Genomic DNA, 17219 nt, shown 5'->3' with positions numbered 1-17219 from the left:
GCTTCTATTTCAAAGTAAAGGTAAACAAAGGGCTGGGGATTCAGCTTAGGGAAAGGTCCAGGGTTCAACTCCCGGGCAAGACGAAAGAATAAGCGCAGTAGTGCTGGGGCTATCACTTTCTTTGCCCTGGGAAGAATCAAGCTTGTCAGGGTGCAGCCCACTCCCAACTCCCTCGTCATCCCTAGCCCTTGGCACCTGATACCAGTGGCCGCTTTTAGGACTCTGCCTGCTCCCTTTCTGTGGAAGCCTTGCCCGGTTTGGGAAAGATGGCTCCTGCCCTCTTTCACAGACATGTACATGACACTGGTATTCAAACGAAGCCCCGGGCCCGGTGGGGTATCAGGGTGGTCTTCTACATTTCCCCAGCTTGGGTGGCTGTAAAGACCCTGGGCCTGAGGCCCAGAGAAGGATGGTGACTGGTCCAGGAGCTGCTGAACTCTTCTAGGGTACCCCTGCACCCCAAACTCCTGCAAGGTCGGCTAGACCTACACTTTAACCTCACCACGCCCTAGGCTGCATCATAGCCTGTTTGCTGGGCACCCCCAGCCCCGGGGCTCGCTGGAATACTATGTAGCCCAAGCTGGCCTCAAACTGTGATCCTCCTGTCTCAGCCTCCCGCATGCTAGGATTACTGGAATGCACCACCATACCCAGCCCATTAGCTGGATTTTGTCTTCAAGGCTCTGGGAGGCTGAGGCAGGAGGGCTGCAACAACTCTGGGCCCACCATGGGCAACTTGGAGATCCACCAGCTCTTGGCCACCGTGCGGGGACCCTGTGCACTTCTTCCCCGCTTCCAGTCAGAAGGCGCCCGCTGCACCGGAAACGGTTCCAGCCTGTCTCCTGCTTAGAGGTGCCGGGCTGCAGGGTACAGAGTCCGCTCCATCGCGTCTACGTGGCTCATGCGCCCCGGAACTCAGCTCACAGTCGTGATTTCGTTTTTTGCCCCGGAGCATCAGGCGCCGAATGCCAAAGAGAACATAAAGTTTTACGTGGCTGCAGATGTTCATACCGAGGGAGGTGCAGGGATGCAGCACGGCGCGCCTGCGGGGGAACACAGCCGCGGTCGGGGCCTAGGGGCGCGCTGCGCGTGCGCGGGTGCGGGCTGGCCGGCCCGGGCGGCAAGGTGCCTGTACGCGTGCGCCGGCTGGCCGCGGGGCTGGGCGGGGCGCAGAGTGGGGCACCAGGGCGGGGCCGGAGGTCCCAGGGCGCGAGAGGGCAGGCCGGCGGGGCGGCGCGCTCGGGGACCTGACGTTTACTCGTCGCGCCCCGCCCGCCTCTGCGTCCGGCCCGGGCCGCGGGCCGCCAAGCCCCCGCCCCGCCCCCGCCTCCCGGCCCGAACCGATCGCGGCTGGTTTGAGCTGGTGTGTCTCCATGGCGACGCGCGTGGCGTATAAGTAGCGGCGCGGCGCTGCTGGCTTTGTCAGTCGCTGCATCCGTCGCCTCCGGCAGTCCTCAGGCAGCAGCTCGGCGCCACCTCCGGCCGGCACCTCCGGCTGGCGCAGCGAGGCGGCGGGGGCGTCGTCCCATCCCGGGTGCTGTTCCTGTTTCTACTGCTGCTCCAGCTCCGGCTCCGGCTCCGGCTCCGGCTCCGGCTTCGGCTTCGGCTTCGGCTTCGGCTGTAGCTTGGCGCGGTCTCGGCCTCGTCCCGGCTCCGGCTCCGACGCGTCCATGGGGCCGGCCCGCGGTGGCCCGGCGCTCTGAGAGGTGAGCAGGCGCGGGTGGCGGCCACGTGTGCGGGCCGGCGGGTGACACGTGGTTGCAGGGCCTCGCCACCCCTGGAACCCCTTTCTCTGGATCCCTGCTGTTTTCAGTGCTTGTTTCTGCTGTGTGCACGGAGCAGGTGACACCGATGGGCGAAGGTAACTCTTAAGATAGCCCATAAGGAACTGAATGAGTGGGAATGACCCACCGTGGGTACAAGGGTTTACTTAAAGGCTCTTTGACTTAGTGATTTAAGAAAAAAGCCTGACTCTCATAAGGAGTCAGGTGTGGTGGTGCATACCTGTAGTCCCAGGGCTGGGGAGGCTGAGACAGGAGGATCATTCCTAGTTCGAGGCCAGCCAGGTCTACACACCGTAGGTCCTGTCTCAAGCATACCCCCACCCACAAAGGAGAAAGCCTGCCTTGCGAATCGGTGTGCACACAAGAGCCAGCTGTGAGGGCTTGCCGAAGAGGCTGATTGTGCGATTGCAGAACTCTAAATGATGGCGAAAATGAGTGTGGAGAGGCGCCCAGGAATGTCTGGGGAAGACAAAGAATGTGTTGGCTTGCTTCATTCAGACCTAAAATGGGGCAGAATTCGATTGACTCTTGAGGTTTAAGTATTTGTTTAAATGCCCTCCTGACCTTTCCAGCATACCAGCTTATGCTAATTGCCTTGGAGACCAGGTCATATGCTAAAGTAAAATTTTTCGTGAGTTATTCAGGTAAAGCTTTAAGAAGATCCAGAACAGCAGAGTACTAAGTGGTGGGTTTTTTCCCAAAGAAACAACGCCTTCCAGCCTTCCACGTTTAAGCAGCCTTTGATTCATGTCAACAGGAGCCAGAGTCTGTAACCACCGAGCCTTTTTTATTAGCGGCTGGGAAAGGCTTTCCCTAGGGTGATTTAGGCATCTGGAAGTCCATGGTGCCTACTGAGACTCAGGCGAGTGCTGTAGGCGCGGGCTTGGATTTGTTGCCGGTGTCCCAGGAGTGTTCCTCGCTGCAACATCCAAGGGGGATGGCAGAAATTGGGATAGGTTAAATTGAGTAGTTTTAAAAATCATCATCAGTGTCACATATTGGTGAAGGCCAAGAACGGGCTTTTATTACTACCATGTTGTTCTTGCTTATTTTTCTTAGTAAGTTAAAGATTCGCATATGGTGATCAGTGATCATTCACAGCTACTAGAGGGGCTGGCATGGGGGTATGAAAGTCCCAGTATTGCTAATTACTGATTGAAGAGTACCATACTTGTGATTAGGTAATTGCAACTACAGTATCATGTATTGCAGTGCAGGTCAGAATTGGCTCTGGATGTTCTTTGGAACTCCCAAGTGCTTAGTAAGCCACATGGTCTAGATGTTTCCACAGTGCTGCTTAAGCAGGAAAAGTCCTTGGGAGTTGGGTGGAGGTGGGGACTGGCAAGGTGTCTTACTGCTTCATATCTACTGCTGTATTGCTCTTCAGGTCTCCGAAGAGTGGAGACAGGGCTGAAATAAAGCTGACCAAACTTGTGTTTCTTGGGAGGCTTACACAGGAGGACTATAAGGTCAGGTGCCACCTACGCAATTTAGTGAGACCCTGTCTCTTGATAGAGCTCCATATGAAAGTCCTGACTCAGTCCCCAGTATCGGAAAATAAAACAAAAAACACTCGTCCCAGCTGTGAGCTAAGTGCAGGCAAATTTATGAAGGCAGCAGTCTCTACTTGGGGCACACATGTTTACGCTGCTTGTTTTGATATGTGCTTGGTTTTTTTGATACTTGCTTGTTTCTCTGTGTATTACATAGAGAATTGGGACCCAAGGGCATCAGCCATAAGCTGTGTCCTGGGGCCCCGCAGGGTGTCCCTGCCTCCTGCCTGTAGTGGCCTGGGGCTGAAGGTCGACCCGCGTTCTCTTCTCAGAACACTTCTGCTGCTGCTCCGAGGACGTGGGGCTTGGAGTTCCTGGAGCCTCTGCCTTGTGAGGAGCTGGAAGGGTCCCTCTGAATCCATCGCTTAGTTTCCCACGTGAGTGCTGAGCTCCACCACAGCATGGGGTGAAGGTGAGGGGGAGGGCCCAGACTCCACTGCTGAGCTAAGGCCACAGAGTGAGTTGCCTTCCTCATTTGCAGCTTGCTGCCTTTCCAGGTGTAAAGAAGCCATGACCTGTGCTCACAGTGAGGAGTTTGACTGCTGCTTCCTGGATGAAGGCTTTACAGCCAAGGACATCTTAGACCAGAAGATCAATGAGGTCTCATCCTCTGTAAGTGAGGCCCCAGGCACTGGGTGTGGGACCAGGGCTTTTGAAGATGGTAGTCACTGGTGACATCCACCTGAGAAAGGGGACTGAGGGAGGTGCATACTGCAGAGCTGCCTGTGGTTACCTGAGATGCGGGACACCCTCTCCTTTCAGGATGACAAGGACGCCTTCTATGTCGCAGACCTTGGGGACGTTCTCAAGAAGCATCTGCGCTGGCGGAAAGCTCTCCCTCGAGTCACCCCCTTCTATGCAGTCAAGTGCAATGACAGCAAAGCCATCCTGAAAACCCTCGCTGCCATTGGGACAGGATTTGACTGCGCGAGCAAGGTACCAGAGAGTGGTGGGCTTTGAGGGTGATAGCCATGCCCGTGGCAGGCGGGCACTGTGTTGGAACCGCGTACCCTACGGAAAGGCAGATGCTGGTGGCTCCTGGGTGCTGCTCACCATGCACAGGTAGTGTGAACCCCTCTCTGCCTTCTCAGACGGAGATCCAGCTGGTACAGAGTCTCGGGGTGTCACCAGAGAGGATCATCTATGCCAACCCCTGCAAGCAGGTGTCACAGATCAAGTATGCAGCCAGCAGTGGGGTCCAGATGATGACCTTTGACAGTGAAGTTGAGCTGCTGAAAGTGGCCCGGGCACATCCAAAGGCTAAGTAAGTCACTGTCCTCCATCTGAGGGAGCGGGCAATGTAGATTCTCCTCAGACCAGGTGGAATTCCACTTCCTGGAAAGTTAAATGAGCACCCCAGTGGGTGAACAAGGAGCTCAGAGGCATGACCCGCTTAGTGTAGGACTCTGAGAGGTTTTCTGGCCTGAAATGCGGGACACACTCTTCTCTCTCAGGTTGGTCTTACGGATCGCCACTGACGACTCCAAAGCTGTCTGTCGCCTCAGTGTGAAATTTGGTGCCACACTCAAAACCAGCAGACTCCTTTTGGAACGGGCAAGAGAGCTAAATATTGATGTCATCGGTGTCAGGTGAGGTCTTGGTGGCCTTGTGTAGCCAAGATGCCAGGTGGTGCTAGCCTGGTGAGCGTGAAAAGGTAAACTGTTCTTATGCCTGCAGCTTCCACGTGGGGAGCGGCTGCACTGACCCCGAGACCTTCGTGCAGGCTGTGACAGATGCGCGCTGCGTCTTCGACATGGGGGTGAGTTTGGCCCAGGGCTGCTGTGGGGGAGGGTGGTGATGGGAGTGTGCACCTGGCTTGCCATGCTGCAGGTGCAGTTAGCGTAAGCCCTTCCTGATCCCTGCTCTTGCTCTAGGCTGAGTTTGGCTTCCACATGTATCTGCTTGATATTGGAGGTGGCTTTCCTGGATCTGAGGATGTGAAGCTCAAATTTGAAGAGGTAATTTGTAACAAGATTCTGAGATACAATAGCTATTCTAGCATGTTCTCTCTTGCTTGAGATAGGGCTTCGGTATCCATTCAGGGTATGCCATTCAGGCTGGTGGTGTGTAGCCCTCACTGCCTCAAACTCAGCTCTTTTCCTGCATCAGCCTCCCCAGTTCTGGTATTATAGGTCTGTGCTACCAGCATGATTTTTAATTAATTTTTTTGCGGTACTGGGAGTTGAACTCAGGACCTTGTGCTTGCCAGGCAAGTGCTTATTCTACTGAGCTATCTACCCAGCCCAATGTTTTTTTAAAAAAACTTTTAAATTATTATTATTACTATTATTATTATTATTATTATTATTATTATTATTATCATTTCGGTATTTGGTACAAGGTCTGCAGGGTCTCACGTAGTGTGACCTCTAGTGATCCGCCTGTATTCAGCCTCCCAAGAGCTGGGATTACAGGTGTGCTATGCCCTGGGGGTGGGGCCAGCATAGTATGCTGGGGATTGAACCCCAGCCACTGCACTCTGCCAAAGCAGGCACTTTAGTCCACTGAGCTATTTGGCCGACCCCTGCCATTTTTTTATTTTAACAATACAAGTAGATAATAAAATATAAACAACACATCTGTGTAAACAATAAAGTTTTATAACAACATCCCTGGGTGTGGTGGTTCACACCTATAATCCTAGCACCAGGGAGGCTGAGACAGGAGAATCACTCTGAGTCCAGGCTGCGTAGTGAGACACTGTACCAAAAGCATTAAAAAAAAATTTACAACAAAATAATTGGAGAATAATTTCTGACATTGCCAGTTAAACAGAAGACCCAATGCTATTATGGGCTACTGGACTCTTTTAGAATATTTTGCTGAGTTTACACACCTATAATATTCAAAAACGGAACTTAGAAAAAATAGGGTATACAGATGAATGTCCATTTTGTATCTGTGTATTCAAAGTGGTTAGGATAGATATATAGTTGCATTCTCTTAATGAATAGAATGATTTGTCCTAATGGTGTTTGTAAATAGGATCTCAAGTCCGCATCTTGTGCAGCAATTAACCACTAAGAAGAATATATGCAGTGTGTTATTTGTTGAAACTGTACTTCTGATTTGATTTGAAACTGTCTCATTGCTGTTTATCAATAAAATTTTGGGAAAAAAAAAATAAAGTCAGTCAAATCCCCTCAGGATTTATCCTGAAACCCTGTAAAAAAAAAAATAATAATAATAATAATAATAATTGGAGAATAACAGAGGTTACTGTACTGTGTATCATGACCTTTTTTTTTTTTTTTCTGTGGCCAGGTCAGCCCACTCTGGGGACGGGACTGCCATGGCATGTGGTGCTGGGGATCCAACCGTGGTCCCTGCACTTTGCCTAAGCTTGTCTGAGCAGGTGCTTTAGACCACTGAGCTATCTCTCCAGCCCTTCATGACCTTAAAAGAATGGCCAAAGCATTAAAGCGTCCTACTCCTAGATAGAAAAGATTATTTTATTTTATTATTTTTTTTGCGGAACTGGGGATTGAACTCAGGTCCTTGCGCTTGCCAGGCAAGTGCTTATTCTACTGAGCTATCTCCCCAGCCCAAAAAGATTATTTTAGAAAAAAACAAAAGGAGGGGCCGGGGAGATGGCTCAGTGGAATAAGCGCTTCCTTGGCAAGTGCAAGGGCCTGAGTTCAATCCCTGGCTCTGCAAGAAAAAAAAAAAAGGGCACAAATTTTTCAATGAAGAAAGGAAACTGGTAGTATTAGTGAAACAAATTAGCATTTGTCTTATGTCTTTGAAACAGCAGAGCAGATAATCTGGGGAGTTGCTTGAACTTTCCCTGCTTTGTGTTTTGTTCTTCTGGATAGTTGAAGCTCCAAGTGTCTCAGTGGGGAGTGAAAGGGGATACCCCACTCCCTACCCCCACTCCCCTGGACCATGTTCTGCAACACTGAGTGACCCCTGTGCTGTAGAAACCAGCACTTGGTGCTGTTCATTTCACCCTGAAACCCAGCCTTTCCTTGCCATGAAGTCTGGCAGCGGATTCCCAACTAGGAATCAACTGCTGCTTTGGCATATAGTAGGAGGCTGGCTTCAGCCTGTACTCTCTGTGCTCTGTTATCTGTTAGACTTGGTACTTCCTGCTGTAGGAAGGAGAGTGTTGTGTGCTGCTTGGGTTGTTATGGTGGTACATGCCTGTCATCAGCACTCAGGAGGGAGGCCAGCTTGGGCTTGATAGTGAGTTCAGGACTAGTCTGGACTATGTATGGCAACTGTTTAAAAAAACAAAACAAAACCTGTAAATCAAGCAGGTGCATATTTTCTTTTGTTAAGAGTAATGTGGAACAGGCAGAGGGAAGGGGAAGGGTTTTTATCTGTCAGCCTGTTTTTGCCAACTTCAACTTCTGCACCTTGAACATGGAATCATGACTTCAAAGGATGGTGGAGTTGCCAGCAGGGACAGAAGTGAGGACAGGTCAGGAGAGGCATGAGTTTTTCTATCACTGTCCTTTGCCCTCATCCTGTCCTGTCCCCTGCAAGAACTTGCGGTCCTGCCCTCTGAGTGCATTCGATGAGCCCCGTTGCTCTGCTCCCCACAGATCACCAGTGTGGTCAATCCCGTGCTGGACAAGTGCTTCCCGGCGGACTCCAGTGTACGGATCATAGCCGAACCCGGCAGGTACTACGTGGCATCAGCGTTCACCCTTGCGGTAAACGTCATAGCCAAGAAGCTGGTGCTGAAGGAGCAGGCTGGCTCAGACGGTAAGCAAGTGTGGGCCTTGGCTCTGGGGCTGGAGTGGACCCTGGGCTGGTGCTGAGAGGGCTCTGTCTTCCAGATGAGGAGGAGGCAAGTGAGCCGACTTTCATGTACTATGTGAATGATGGCGTCTACGGCTCCTTCAACTGCATTCTGTATGACCACGCACATGTGAGGCCGCTGCTGCAGAAGGTGAGTCGAGCAATGGGGGTCCCGGGCTGGGGGCCTGTGGGCAGTACCAACAGCTGTGCTGCTCCTTTGCATGCAGAGACCCAAGCCCGATGAGAAGCACTACTCGTCTAGCATCTGGGGGCCTACGTGCGATGGTCTAGACCGAATTGTGGAGCGCTGCAACCTGCCAGAGCTGCACATGGGCGACTGGATGCTCTTTGAGAACATGGGTGCCTACACCGTGGCTGCAGCCTCCACCTTCAATGGCTTCCAGAGGCCGACCATCTACTACGTGATGTCACGACCCACATGGTGAGCAAGGTTTTGGGCAGGAAGAGGCACTGGGTGTGCATGGAATCCCAGTGTCCCAGGAGGCTGAGGCAGGAGGGTCACACGTACAAGCTTGGACAGCTTGGTGAGACCCTGTCTCAAAGGTTGGCATAGCTTGTGGTAGTAATTTGCCTGGCCTGCCCAAGGCCCTGGGCTTTGGTCTTACCTCTATCAAGAAAGACAGGCTGGTTGCATTGTGTTCGCTCCTTTTAAGAATCAACTCATTCTGCCTCTAGTGAAACGAGGGAAATCCCTCCCACTCGCGACGCTGTTCCTGGGCAGCTCCTCACACAGTGCCTGGCCCCAGTACTGGGAAGGTTCTGGGGTGGAGCTTCCTGTGGTATCACACTCTTTCTGCCAACACTGAAACCCTGCTGTGTCCCCTAGGCAGCTCGTGCAGCGGATCCAGAGCCATAGCTTTCCACCCGGGACGGAGGAGCAGGATGTTGGGCCCCTGCCTGTGCCCTGTGCCCGGGAGAGTGAGATGAAGGAGCACGCGGCGGCACGTGCCTCTGCCAGCATCAACGTGTAGCCGCCCCTGAGCGCGGAGCAAGGCTCCAGCAGCTTCATCGCTGCTAGTTCTGGGCGACTTCCTAAGAGTAGGGCTGGCGCGGGTGCAGCCACACAGACTAGGAGACGGGTCACACTTATCAGTGTTCCTATGGAAACTTTGAATATTTGTTTTATATGGATTTTATTCACTTTCACACAATACGAAAGAGGGCCTGCAGCTGCCAAGCAAGCATTTGTAGCTTGTGTCATGGGATTGTGGGCCGAAAGCTTAGTGTTGTGACCTGTTTTACGAATAAAGCATCTTGAAAGAATTTTGGGAGATTGAGCAATGTTTGCAGTCTGCACTGCAGGTGGTATCCGCTGGGGCCTCAGACTGAGGAGGCTGATGGCCTGAGATGGGGTGCAGCCTAGTGCATGCAGAGCCAGCACCAGCCCTAAGGGAGTCACATGGGGGTGGGAGCATGGACCACAACGCCGCACATAGCTGTCCCGACGATAAAGTAGGCCTCAGCAGTGACTGGGAGATCTGCACCTCCCCATCTGGCCTTGGATGTACTCTGCTGATCCCTGCAGCAAAAGCCAAAGCAAAACGTCCTGAGCTCTGTGTGCATGACCAGCAGTCTCAAAACATCCATTGCACTAGGACACCGTGGGAAGACGGAGTCATGAGGCAGCAGAGAGCGGCCAGGAGCAGGGGCCCAACCCTTGGCATCATGTCCAGATGGTGGCCCAGGGCCTGTAGCTAGGCAGTGGGCAGGCTGAGATAAGCTCGGCGTGTTCAGGCAGATGGTGAGGCCACCTGGAGGCTGCTTATCACCTGCCCCTGGCAGCTGCTAAACAGCTAGAGGTAACAGCCAGAGCCTGGCAGGACAGGAGGCTTGGTGCAGGTCCTGCCCTCAGGCTGCAAGGCTTAGGCAGGAGGACAGCCTCCGGTACCCCTATTCTGTTGGGGGTGGTGGTGTCAGCTCTGCCCTCAGGCAGGAGGGTCTCTGCCCTTGGTGAGGGGACTGTAAGACCCAAGGTAAGAGGAGGGCCAGGGGACCGATAGGTGCCCTCTCCCAGGAGGGTGCAGCAGATGGTCAGCCCCAAGTGCCGCAAGCCCCAGTTTCCTTCATGACCCAGGCCAGCGGCAGATGGTCCCTGGGTAAGATTGGGCTCGTAGATGTGCAATACCTGTGACAGTTCAGGCTCTGCAGCTCTACCGCCCCTCACCTGGGCAGGCCCAGCTGTGCCCTCACAGAGGTGCCCAGATTTAGCAAGTAGAAGTACATTGCATGGACGTGCAAAAAGTTATGGTTTCTCTGCAGTGTCCACCCCCTGGGCCCCTTGGGAGGGCCTCTATGCAGTGTACCCCCCCCCCCCATCAGGCTCCTGTCAAAGGTAACGACAGGGCTGGGCCCTGGGAGGGGTGCCTTCCCAAATGTAGCCACTGGGGGGCAGCAGTGCCTCGTGTTCAAGATGCAGCCCAGTCAGTGCCCCAGCCCTAGCACCTGTGCCTCACAGGTTTTGGGTGGTGGGGCAGGGGTGGGGGCAGGCGGCTCATCTTGGGCCATGTCCTGATGGTGTCACCTGCCTCCTATATATCCATCATCCACTCACCTTCTGCCCATCTACCCCTCCACCCATGCCAGGGGCCATGGGATACGCAGCCTGACCCAGAGCCCTCTCCCCTAGGAGCTAAGTGTACATGAAGCCTTGCTCAGGTATAAATTCTTTCCACCCATCTGTCCATCGCCCAGCCACCCCCCACACCCCCTTCCCTGCCCTGCACACACAGCTCTCATGCCCAGCTCCATCCACAGACTGTTCTCGATGGCAGCCACAGCCTTCCACAGGACCACCAGGGTGGCCTTTGCCAGCCCGGCAGTGTGGTCAAGAACCTACACCCATCACCTGGCCTGCGGCTCAGTGACTGGGCATGGGGCAGCATCACCAGGAGGTGCCGGCCAGGCCCCACGATTCTCCTGGCAGACTGGGCATGAGGTCCCCAGAGGTGTGAAACCACCACAGTCACCAGGCTGCTGCCTGCCCAAGGCCTGCTGAGCACATGCAGAACACATGACCTGGATGTGTCATGTGTTCTTGGCCTGCCCACAAGGGACCACCAGGCTGCCAGGAAGCCAGGGATGGACAGGGAAAGACCTATCCTCAGCGACAGGTGCGCTGAGTTGGCCCAGCGCAGGATGTATGACTTCTGGGCAGGGGACAGATGTTCCACAGGGACACCTGCTGGGGTACTGCAGGAGGGGACAGCAGCAGGGACAGGCCTCCTTGGATGTGATCCTCACACTGAGAGTTCCCTCAGTGTTTCCACAGTGAAGTGGTGCAAAGGCTGTAACCTGGGACACACAAAACTCACAGGACTCACTTATTTGATCATTTTAATACCAGAAATGCCAGACCAATCGACACGAAGGATGATCACAGCTGTCTGCACGCAGGGCCACACGGCCCTGCCCCGGCCAGCATGCATCTTTTCGGCACGGGGTGGGCGAGGCAGAGACCACGGACAGCCATGGGCCATGGGACCATGCTGCAGGGCCAGGAGCTTTAAATAGGGGACCTAGCGTCACACCTCACGCCAGCAGACACATAACTTACATGTGAAAAGAAGGACCACAGGTGATGTGAGCAAGCCTTTGGTCACAGATGGACAAGGGGGTGGGCCATGCTCGGGAGGGAGGGCTTGCCTGTCTGCGCTCCGTCCCCTTTGTCCCCACCCGGCAGTGCAAAGTCACCTCGGTGGCAGCCTACGTGCTCCCGGAAGCCCTGCACAGGGCCCCATCCCCAGGGGTTGGTGGGAGGGGGTGGCTTGCTAGTCAGGCGGAGGAGAGAGGCACAGCCCGGGCAGGGCCATGTGTCAAAGGGCAGGGACCGCCGAGGGTGGTGGTGGTGTCTGCTTTCGCAAGCAAAGCTGAGAGCACAGGATGAGCCTTGGTCTTTGGGCGTCCCCTGCGCAGTGTCATGTCCCGAGCCTCAGAACTGGCTGGCGCTGCTGGGGTCACACTGCAGCAGCCGCACAATGGAGGGGTCACTCTTGGCACCTTTGATGAACTCTTCCAGGGACAATTTGCCTGCAGGGCAGAGACAGCAGACATGGGGATCAGCAGGGCTCTGGGGCCTTTGTGCTTCCAGAGAGGATGTGAGACGGTGTGAGGGTTCACACTGTCATCCCAGCACTCAGGAGGCTGAAGGTGGAGGACTACCCAAGTTCAAGGCCAGCCTGGGCTCCATAGTGAGACCCTGTCCCCCAAAACAAAAGAAGATGGGGCTGCGAGGAGGTCGGGGCCAACGTCTTGCATCTTCTTGTTCCCACTCCTAGTGCATTCATGAAAGACAAAACAGCACAGCACTAACACCCCTTTAGCTTCGGCTGCTCTCTGCAAAGCGCCGGGCAATATCAAGTTTCTTCTCAGCAGTGCCTGAGAAGATCTGCGGAGAAATCACCCCACACCATTTAAGAAATCTATGAAGCTGGGCATACTGGTGCTTGCCTGTAACCTCAGTGCAGAGGGAGGCTGAGGTAGAAGGATTGCGAGTTCGAGTTCAGCTGGCAATGTAGTTATTGGTGTGACCCTATCTCAAAATAAGAAATATGGGCAGGGGATAGCTTGGCAGTCTAAGCACCTGCCTGGCAAGTGCGAAGACCGGGGTTCGGTCCCTGGTACCACATGCCCTGCTGGCCCCACTGTGCTGGCCTCTGAAACCCGGCATGGTGGTGCACACCTGTAATCCCAGCACTGGGAAGGCTGAGACAAGAGGATCACTATGAGTCTAAGCTGCATTGGGAGACCTTGTATCAAATACATAAATAAAAAAGAAAAATGAAAAAGAAAAGAAATAAAAGACTAGGGATGGAGTTCTGTGTGGTATGCCCACCCTGGGTTCCTTCCCCAGAACCAGCAACAAGCCAGAGAAGGAGGGACAGAGTGGGAGCACTGGCTCCTAGCCACTTGCTGGCGGGGGTCTCCCCAAAGCGCAGCTTTCCTCTAGTGCGGGGAGCCGCCGTGCCCCACCCTGCTCCCTCTAAACACAAGACAGCTGAGTTGCGGCACTGAGGTGCTGCAGAGCTGTGACTCTGGAGCAGGCGCTGGTGCAGTGGCTGTCCCTCCAGGACACAGGTGGGGCCCCGAGTTCTGGGTGCAGGGGCAGGACCCAAGAGCCGGACCGCAGGCTAATGACAGCAGTGATGACAGGGTTCCCACGATTGTTCTCTTTCTGTTTTTCTTCTTCCCTTTTCTTTCCTCTCTCTGGTTTGGGCGGGGCTCTAACTCTGGATCCTCCTGCCTCAGTCTCCCAAGTAAGATTACATGTGTGTACCGCTACACCTGGCTTCATAGTGTTCTCTTCTCTCTCTCTCTCTCTCTCTCTCTCTCTCTCTCTCTCTCTCTCTCTCTCTCATATACTGGGCAATTCAATACTCCAGGGACTTTAGTCTGAGCTACATACCTACATCTGTTTTCATTTATTTCTTAGTTTTAGACAGGATCTTTCTAAGTGTCTAAATTGCTAGAAGTTTTGATCCACCTCAGCCTCGAAGAGTGCTGGGATCACAGGTGCGTGGCATCACCCTTGGCTATGAGAGCGGATCTCGCTCCCTCGCTCTGTGCAGTTGCGTGGAAGCCCTGCTCTTCCCGCGGGGCTCCCCCTTTAACCCAGCGTACTTAACACTCCGCACGTACTTTCCTGTGCAACAGTTTTAATCTCAGCACAATCCAAGGAGCATTTTTATTTCCTCCCTTGGGTCTTGCTATGTAGCCCAGGTTGGCTCCGAACTTTTGATCCTCTCGCCTCAGCCTGCCAGGTGCTGGAATTACAGGTGTGTACTGCCACCACACCGGGCTATAAGACCAGACCTTCTGCACAGCAGTGTGGCCTGAGTCCAGGCAGAAGGGGTGGCCGTGTACTTCCTGATGGGTCCCCCAGACTTGAGGGCATCTGAGGAGACTCATGTCTCAGGGTGGGAACAGAGGGGCGCTGGCAGCTTCCTAGGATCCTGAGGCCCAGCCCCTTGTGACTTAGGGGCCACTAGCACGCATGCCCCGCCCCCAACATGCTCAGGAATATGGTACCCATGACAAGAAAGGTGCCCCTGGGCCCTGGCACCCTACCATCATTGTTGGTGTCCATCTGTCTGAAGATCTTGTCCGTCCGCTTCTCTGGGGTAGACTCATCCTCTGGCATCTTCATCACAGACGACACCATTTTGTAGATGGCCTGCAAGAGCGACAGGGCACTGAGGCCTGTGGGGCAGCAGGGACAAGGGGCAGCAGGTTGGCACCTCGTGGGCTCCCTGCTGGCCCAGCACAGCCTCATTACTACAGCCCTGGGCCACAGCTCAGCCTGCATTGGGCTCCCATGGAGCCACCTTATGCCTTCTAGTGCTACACGGGTCCCTAGGGACCTGGAGCCAACCTGTGGCCGTGGCGGCAAGGACATGCTTGGGACATGAGCCAGCTAAGCTTAGCCACTAAGAAACCAAGACCAACACTCACTTCACAGGGCTCAAAGATGGGGCTGATTGAGGCCTTCACCTAGCATTCAGCAAAGGATTGGTACATGCAGGGTTTTTTTGGCTTTGCTTTGCTTTTGGTTTGTTTTTAGAGACAGGACTTTGACATGTATTTTAGGCTGGCCTCGAGCTTGCCGTGATCCTCCTGCCTTTACCTTCTGAGTGCTGGGATCCCAGGTATGCACTACCATGCCTGGGTTTTTTTTTTTTTTTTTTTTCTTTTAGGCAGTCCTGGGGACTGAGTGACATCCCAGCCCTTTTTTTACTTTGAGACAAGGCCTTGCTAAATCACTTAATTGCCCAGGCTGTTTGACTTGAGATCCTCCTGCCTCAGCCTGCCAAAGTACTGGGACAACAGGCCAGTGTTACCATGCCTGCCTCAATGGTGGCTTTTAGCAAGGCCTTTCCAGCCAGGTTGACACTGACCCCTCTCAAGGGGGCGCCAGTGGCAACTGGGCCCAGGCACTCAGGTACAGGGCGGGGCACGGCCTCTACCTGCACGATCTCCAGCATCTCGCTGCGGCTGATGTAGCCGTTGCCGTCCAGGTCATACATGCTGAAGGCCCACTTGAGCTTCTGCTCGAGCTTCCCACGAGACGTCACGCTCAGCGCGATGATGAACTCCCGGAAGTCGATGGTGCCGTCACCGTTGGTGTCGAAGGTGCGGAAGACGTGCTCGGCAAACTTGGAGGCGTCGCCATAGGGGAAGAAGTTGGCGTAGATCTTCTTGAACTCATCCACGGTCAGGTGGCCGGTGGGGCAGTCCTTGAGGAAGCCCTTGTACCACTCCTGCAGCTCGTGGTCGGTGAACTCTGTGTTCTCACGCAGGTCCTGCAGCACCTCTGGCCGCAGCTTGCTGTTCTGCTTGCCCATGGTGGTCAGTGACTGCGCCTGGAAGACACGGGCAGCTGAGGACACTGTGGGTTCAGATGGCCCAGCAATGTCCTGAGTGTCCTCTTCCATAGGCTGAAGGGACCTAAACAAGCCTGTCACAACGCAATCCAGGGTGGCCTTGAACCTGCTGCAATTCTCCTGCCTCAGCCTCCTGAGTACTAGGATTACAGGCATGTACCCGACAGGATGCACCTACCCCAGCCCTGCCCAGCCCCTCCCCCCAGGCAAGACCCTGTCTCAAAAGTTTCGCATTAAATATAAATGCAGGACATCCCCCACTGGCTCTTCAAATTTCCCTGGGACTTGGAGTGACACCTCTACAGTGTACTCTGGAAGGTCTGACAATGTCCTGACTTTTTGGCAGCACTGGGGACTGAACCCACGGCCTTTGTACTGAGTGATCCCCAGCCCTTTGTTTTGACACTGAGTTTCACTAAGTTGCTAAATTACCTGGGCTGGGCTTGAACTGGTGACCCTTCTGCTTCAGCCTTGCAGAATGCTAGGATTATAGAACTGTGTCACAGAAACTCAATTAAAAAGATAAAATAACTGATGCCACACTGGGTTCCTGGTGGCTGAGGCCAGCGTATGTGACAATCAAACTGCCTGACTGGCTTGGGATGCACCAAGGGAAGGGGTGAGGCTCACTTTTGGGCCTGTCTGGGGTCATAGGAGAGTGACTTGGCGTCCACATCTGGCCCCTCCCCTTGTGCTGTGTCTGTTACACTGGCCACCTTGATGTAAGTGGCTTTGCTGCCCCATGCCCTCCCGCCATGATGCTCCTGCCTCGGAGCCACAGGCCATGGACTGAACCCCCTATATCATGAGCCAGGTCCAACCTCTCCTTTGTGGTCTCAGCCCCCGGAAAGCTGGCTATACACTGTGGCTCGCAGGCAGGCTGCGGCATAGGCATGCTGGTCCAGAGAACCCCAACAGATAAGGCAGGACAAGATGTCCTTGAAACTTTGTCTAAGGTGCATGCTGGGGCTGCTGCCCAGTAAAAACACAGGAAAGCCAGCCGAGTGGCACATGCCTGCCACCCCAGCACTCTCAGAGCCTGAGGCAGGAGGATCGAAAGTAGCCCGGCCTACCTGGCAAGACCCTGTTCAAAATGAAAGCCCTGCACTGACTATAAAGAAGCTCACGAACAGCAATGGAAAGTGCCGGCCTTGCAGGCCATCAGTCACCAGGACAAATCCCGGTGGAATATTTACTACAAAGCAGCTCACCTTTGCTCTTCCGGAAGCTCACAGGCCTGAAGCAGGTAGGCTTGGGGACCCAGAAGTGAGCTGTGCAGTGTGGTGCGGTGCCCCCCGCACCCCTGGCATTAATGAAGCAAAGGGCTGCTGAGCGCGGCGCAGCTGTCTGGGCCTGGCCGCCCTCTCTTTGGCTCAATGCCAGAGCAGAAGCCAGGTGCACACAAGGCAGGGCGGGTGACACCTGCACGCTCAGCAAGGGGCAGGCAGGGCTGGGGCTCTGTCACTGTCCTGAATGTTCTAAACTGTAAGGGATAAAGGAAACGCAGAGCTGAAGAGCTCTAGGTGAACATTTAATCCGAAGCTGGCACTGCCGCCAAGTGAAAGCCTTTTTAATGGCTTGGTGACTCTAGGGTTCCCGGGGCCCCAGGAGGCGACCATCTCCTGCTCAGCGCTGCAGGCTCGACTCCCATCCCACCCATTCGCTCCCAGGCAATGGTAGCCCACATCTGCCACCCTGGCATGGGGGAGGCTGAGGCAGGAGGATTGCACTAAGGGTCA

The 17219-nt window shown here is 54.4% G+C and overlaps 2 protein-coding genes across 6 annotated transcripts in view; one reads left to right on the top strand and one right to left on the bottom strand.

Moving 5' to 3' along the window:
- The first annotated feature begins 1357 nt into the window (after positions 1–1357).
- Odc1 (ornithine decarboxylase 1) lies at positions 1358–9367 on the top strand. 3 transcript variants are annotated; one of them, XM_023702414.1, is made up of 12 exons: positions 1358–1706; positions 3610–3714; positions 3819–3949; positions 4100–4273; positions 4429–4601; positions 4792–4926; positions 5015–5096; positions 5212–5295; positions 7885–8047; positions 8122–8234; positions 8311–8525; positions 8931–9367. In XM_023702414.1, the coding sequence occupies exons 3-12, from the start codon at positions 3848–3850 to the stop codon at positions 9073–9075; spliced, it is 1386 nt and encodes a 461-aa protein (XP_023558182.1). In that variant the 5' UTR covers positions 1358–1706; positions 3610–3714; positions 3819–3847; the 3' UTR covers positions 9076–9367. The 3 variants fall into 3 exon arrangements, with proteins under 3 accessions (XP_023558182.1, XP_023558183.1, XP_023558181.1); XM_023702413.1 differs by having other exon boundaries at positions 1359–1706; positions 3835–3949; XM_023702415.1 differs by lacking the exon at positions 3610–3714 and having other exon boundaries at positions 3835–3949.
- A 2053-nt stretch (positions 9368–11420) lies between these two features.
- Hpcal1 (hippocalcin like 1) overlaps positions 11421–17219 on the bottom strand; it is a 54301-nt gene continuing 48502 nt past the window's right edge. For all 3 annotated transcript variants that reach the window (XM_023702412.1, XM_023702411.1, XM_004642323.2), the window contains 3 exons: positions 15064–15459; positions 14168–14273; positions 11421–12130 (listed from right to left, as the gene is read on the bottom strand). In XM_023702412.1, the coding sequence (XP_023558180.1) occupies positions 12033–12130; positions 14168–14273; positions 15064–15441 (582 nt within the window). In that variant the 5' untranslated portion in view covers positions 15442–15459 and the 3' untranslated portion in view covers positions 11421–12032. The remainder of the gene's footprint in view (positions 12131–14167; positions 14274–15063; positions 15460–17219) is intronic.

This window comes from Octodon degus, unplaced genomic scaffold (assembly GCF_000260255.1).
Source record: "Octodon degus isolate 3935 unplaced genomic scaffold, OctDeg1.0 scaffold00151, whole genome shotgun sequence".
Classification (NCBI taxonomy): Eukaryota; Metazoa; Chordata; class Mammalia; order Rodentia; family Octodontidae; genus Octodon; species Octodon degus.
The sequence above is the reverse complement of the archived record's forward strand: the minus strand, read 5'-3'. Positions and strand labels throughout refer to the sequence as shown.

Bases quoted from the DNA above. Each gene is read 5' to 3' on its own strand.
- Odc1 (XM_023702415.1), top strand. From the start codon at position 3,848: ATGACCTGTGCTCACAGTGAGGAGTTTGACTGCTGCTTCCTGGATGAA. The intron at 4,602-4,791 runs GTAAGTCACTGT...CTTCTCTCTCAG, and splicing joins CGGGCACATCCAAAGGCTAA to GTTGGTCTTACGGATCGCCA. The intron at 5,296-7,884 runs GTAATTTGTAAC...TGCTCCCCACAG, and splicing joins TGAAGCTCAAATTTGAAGAG to ATCACCAGTGTGGTCAATCC.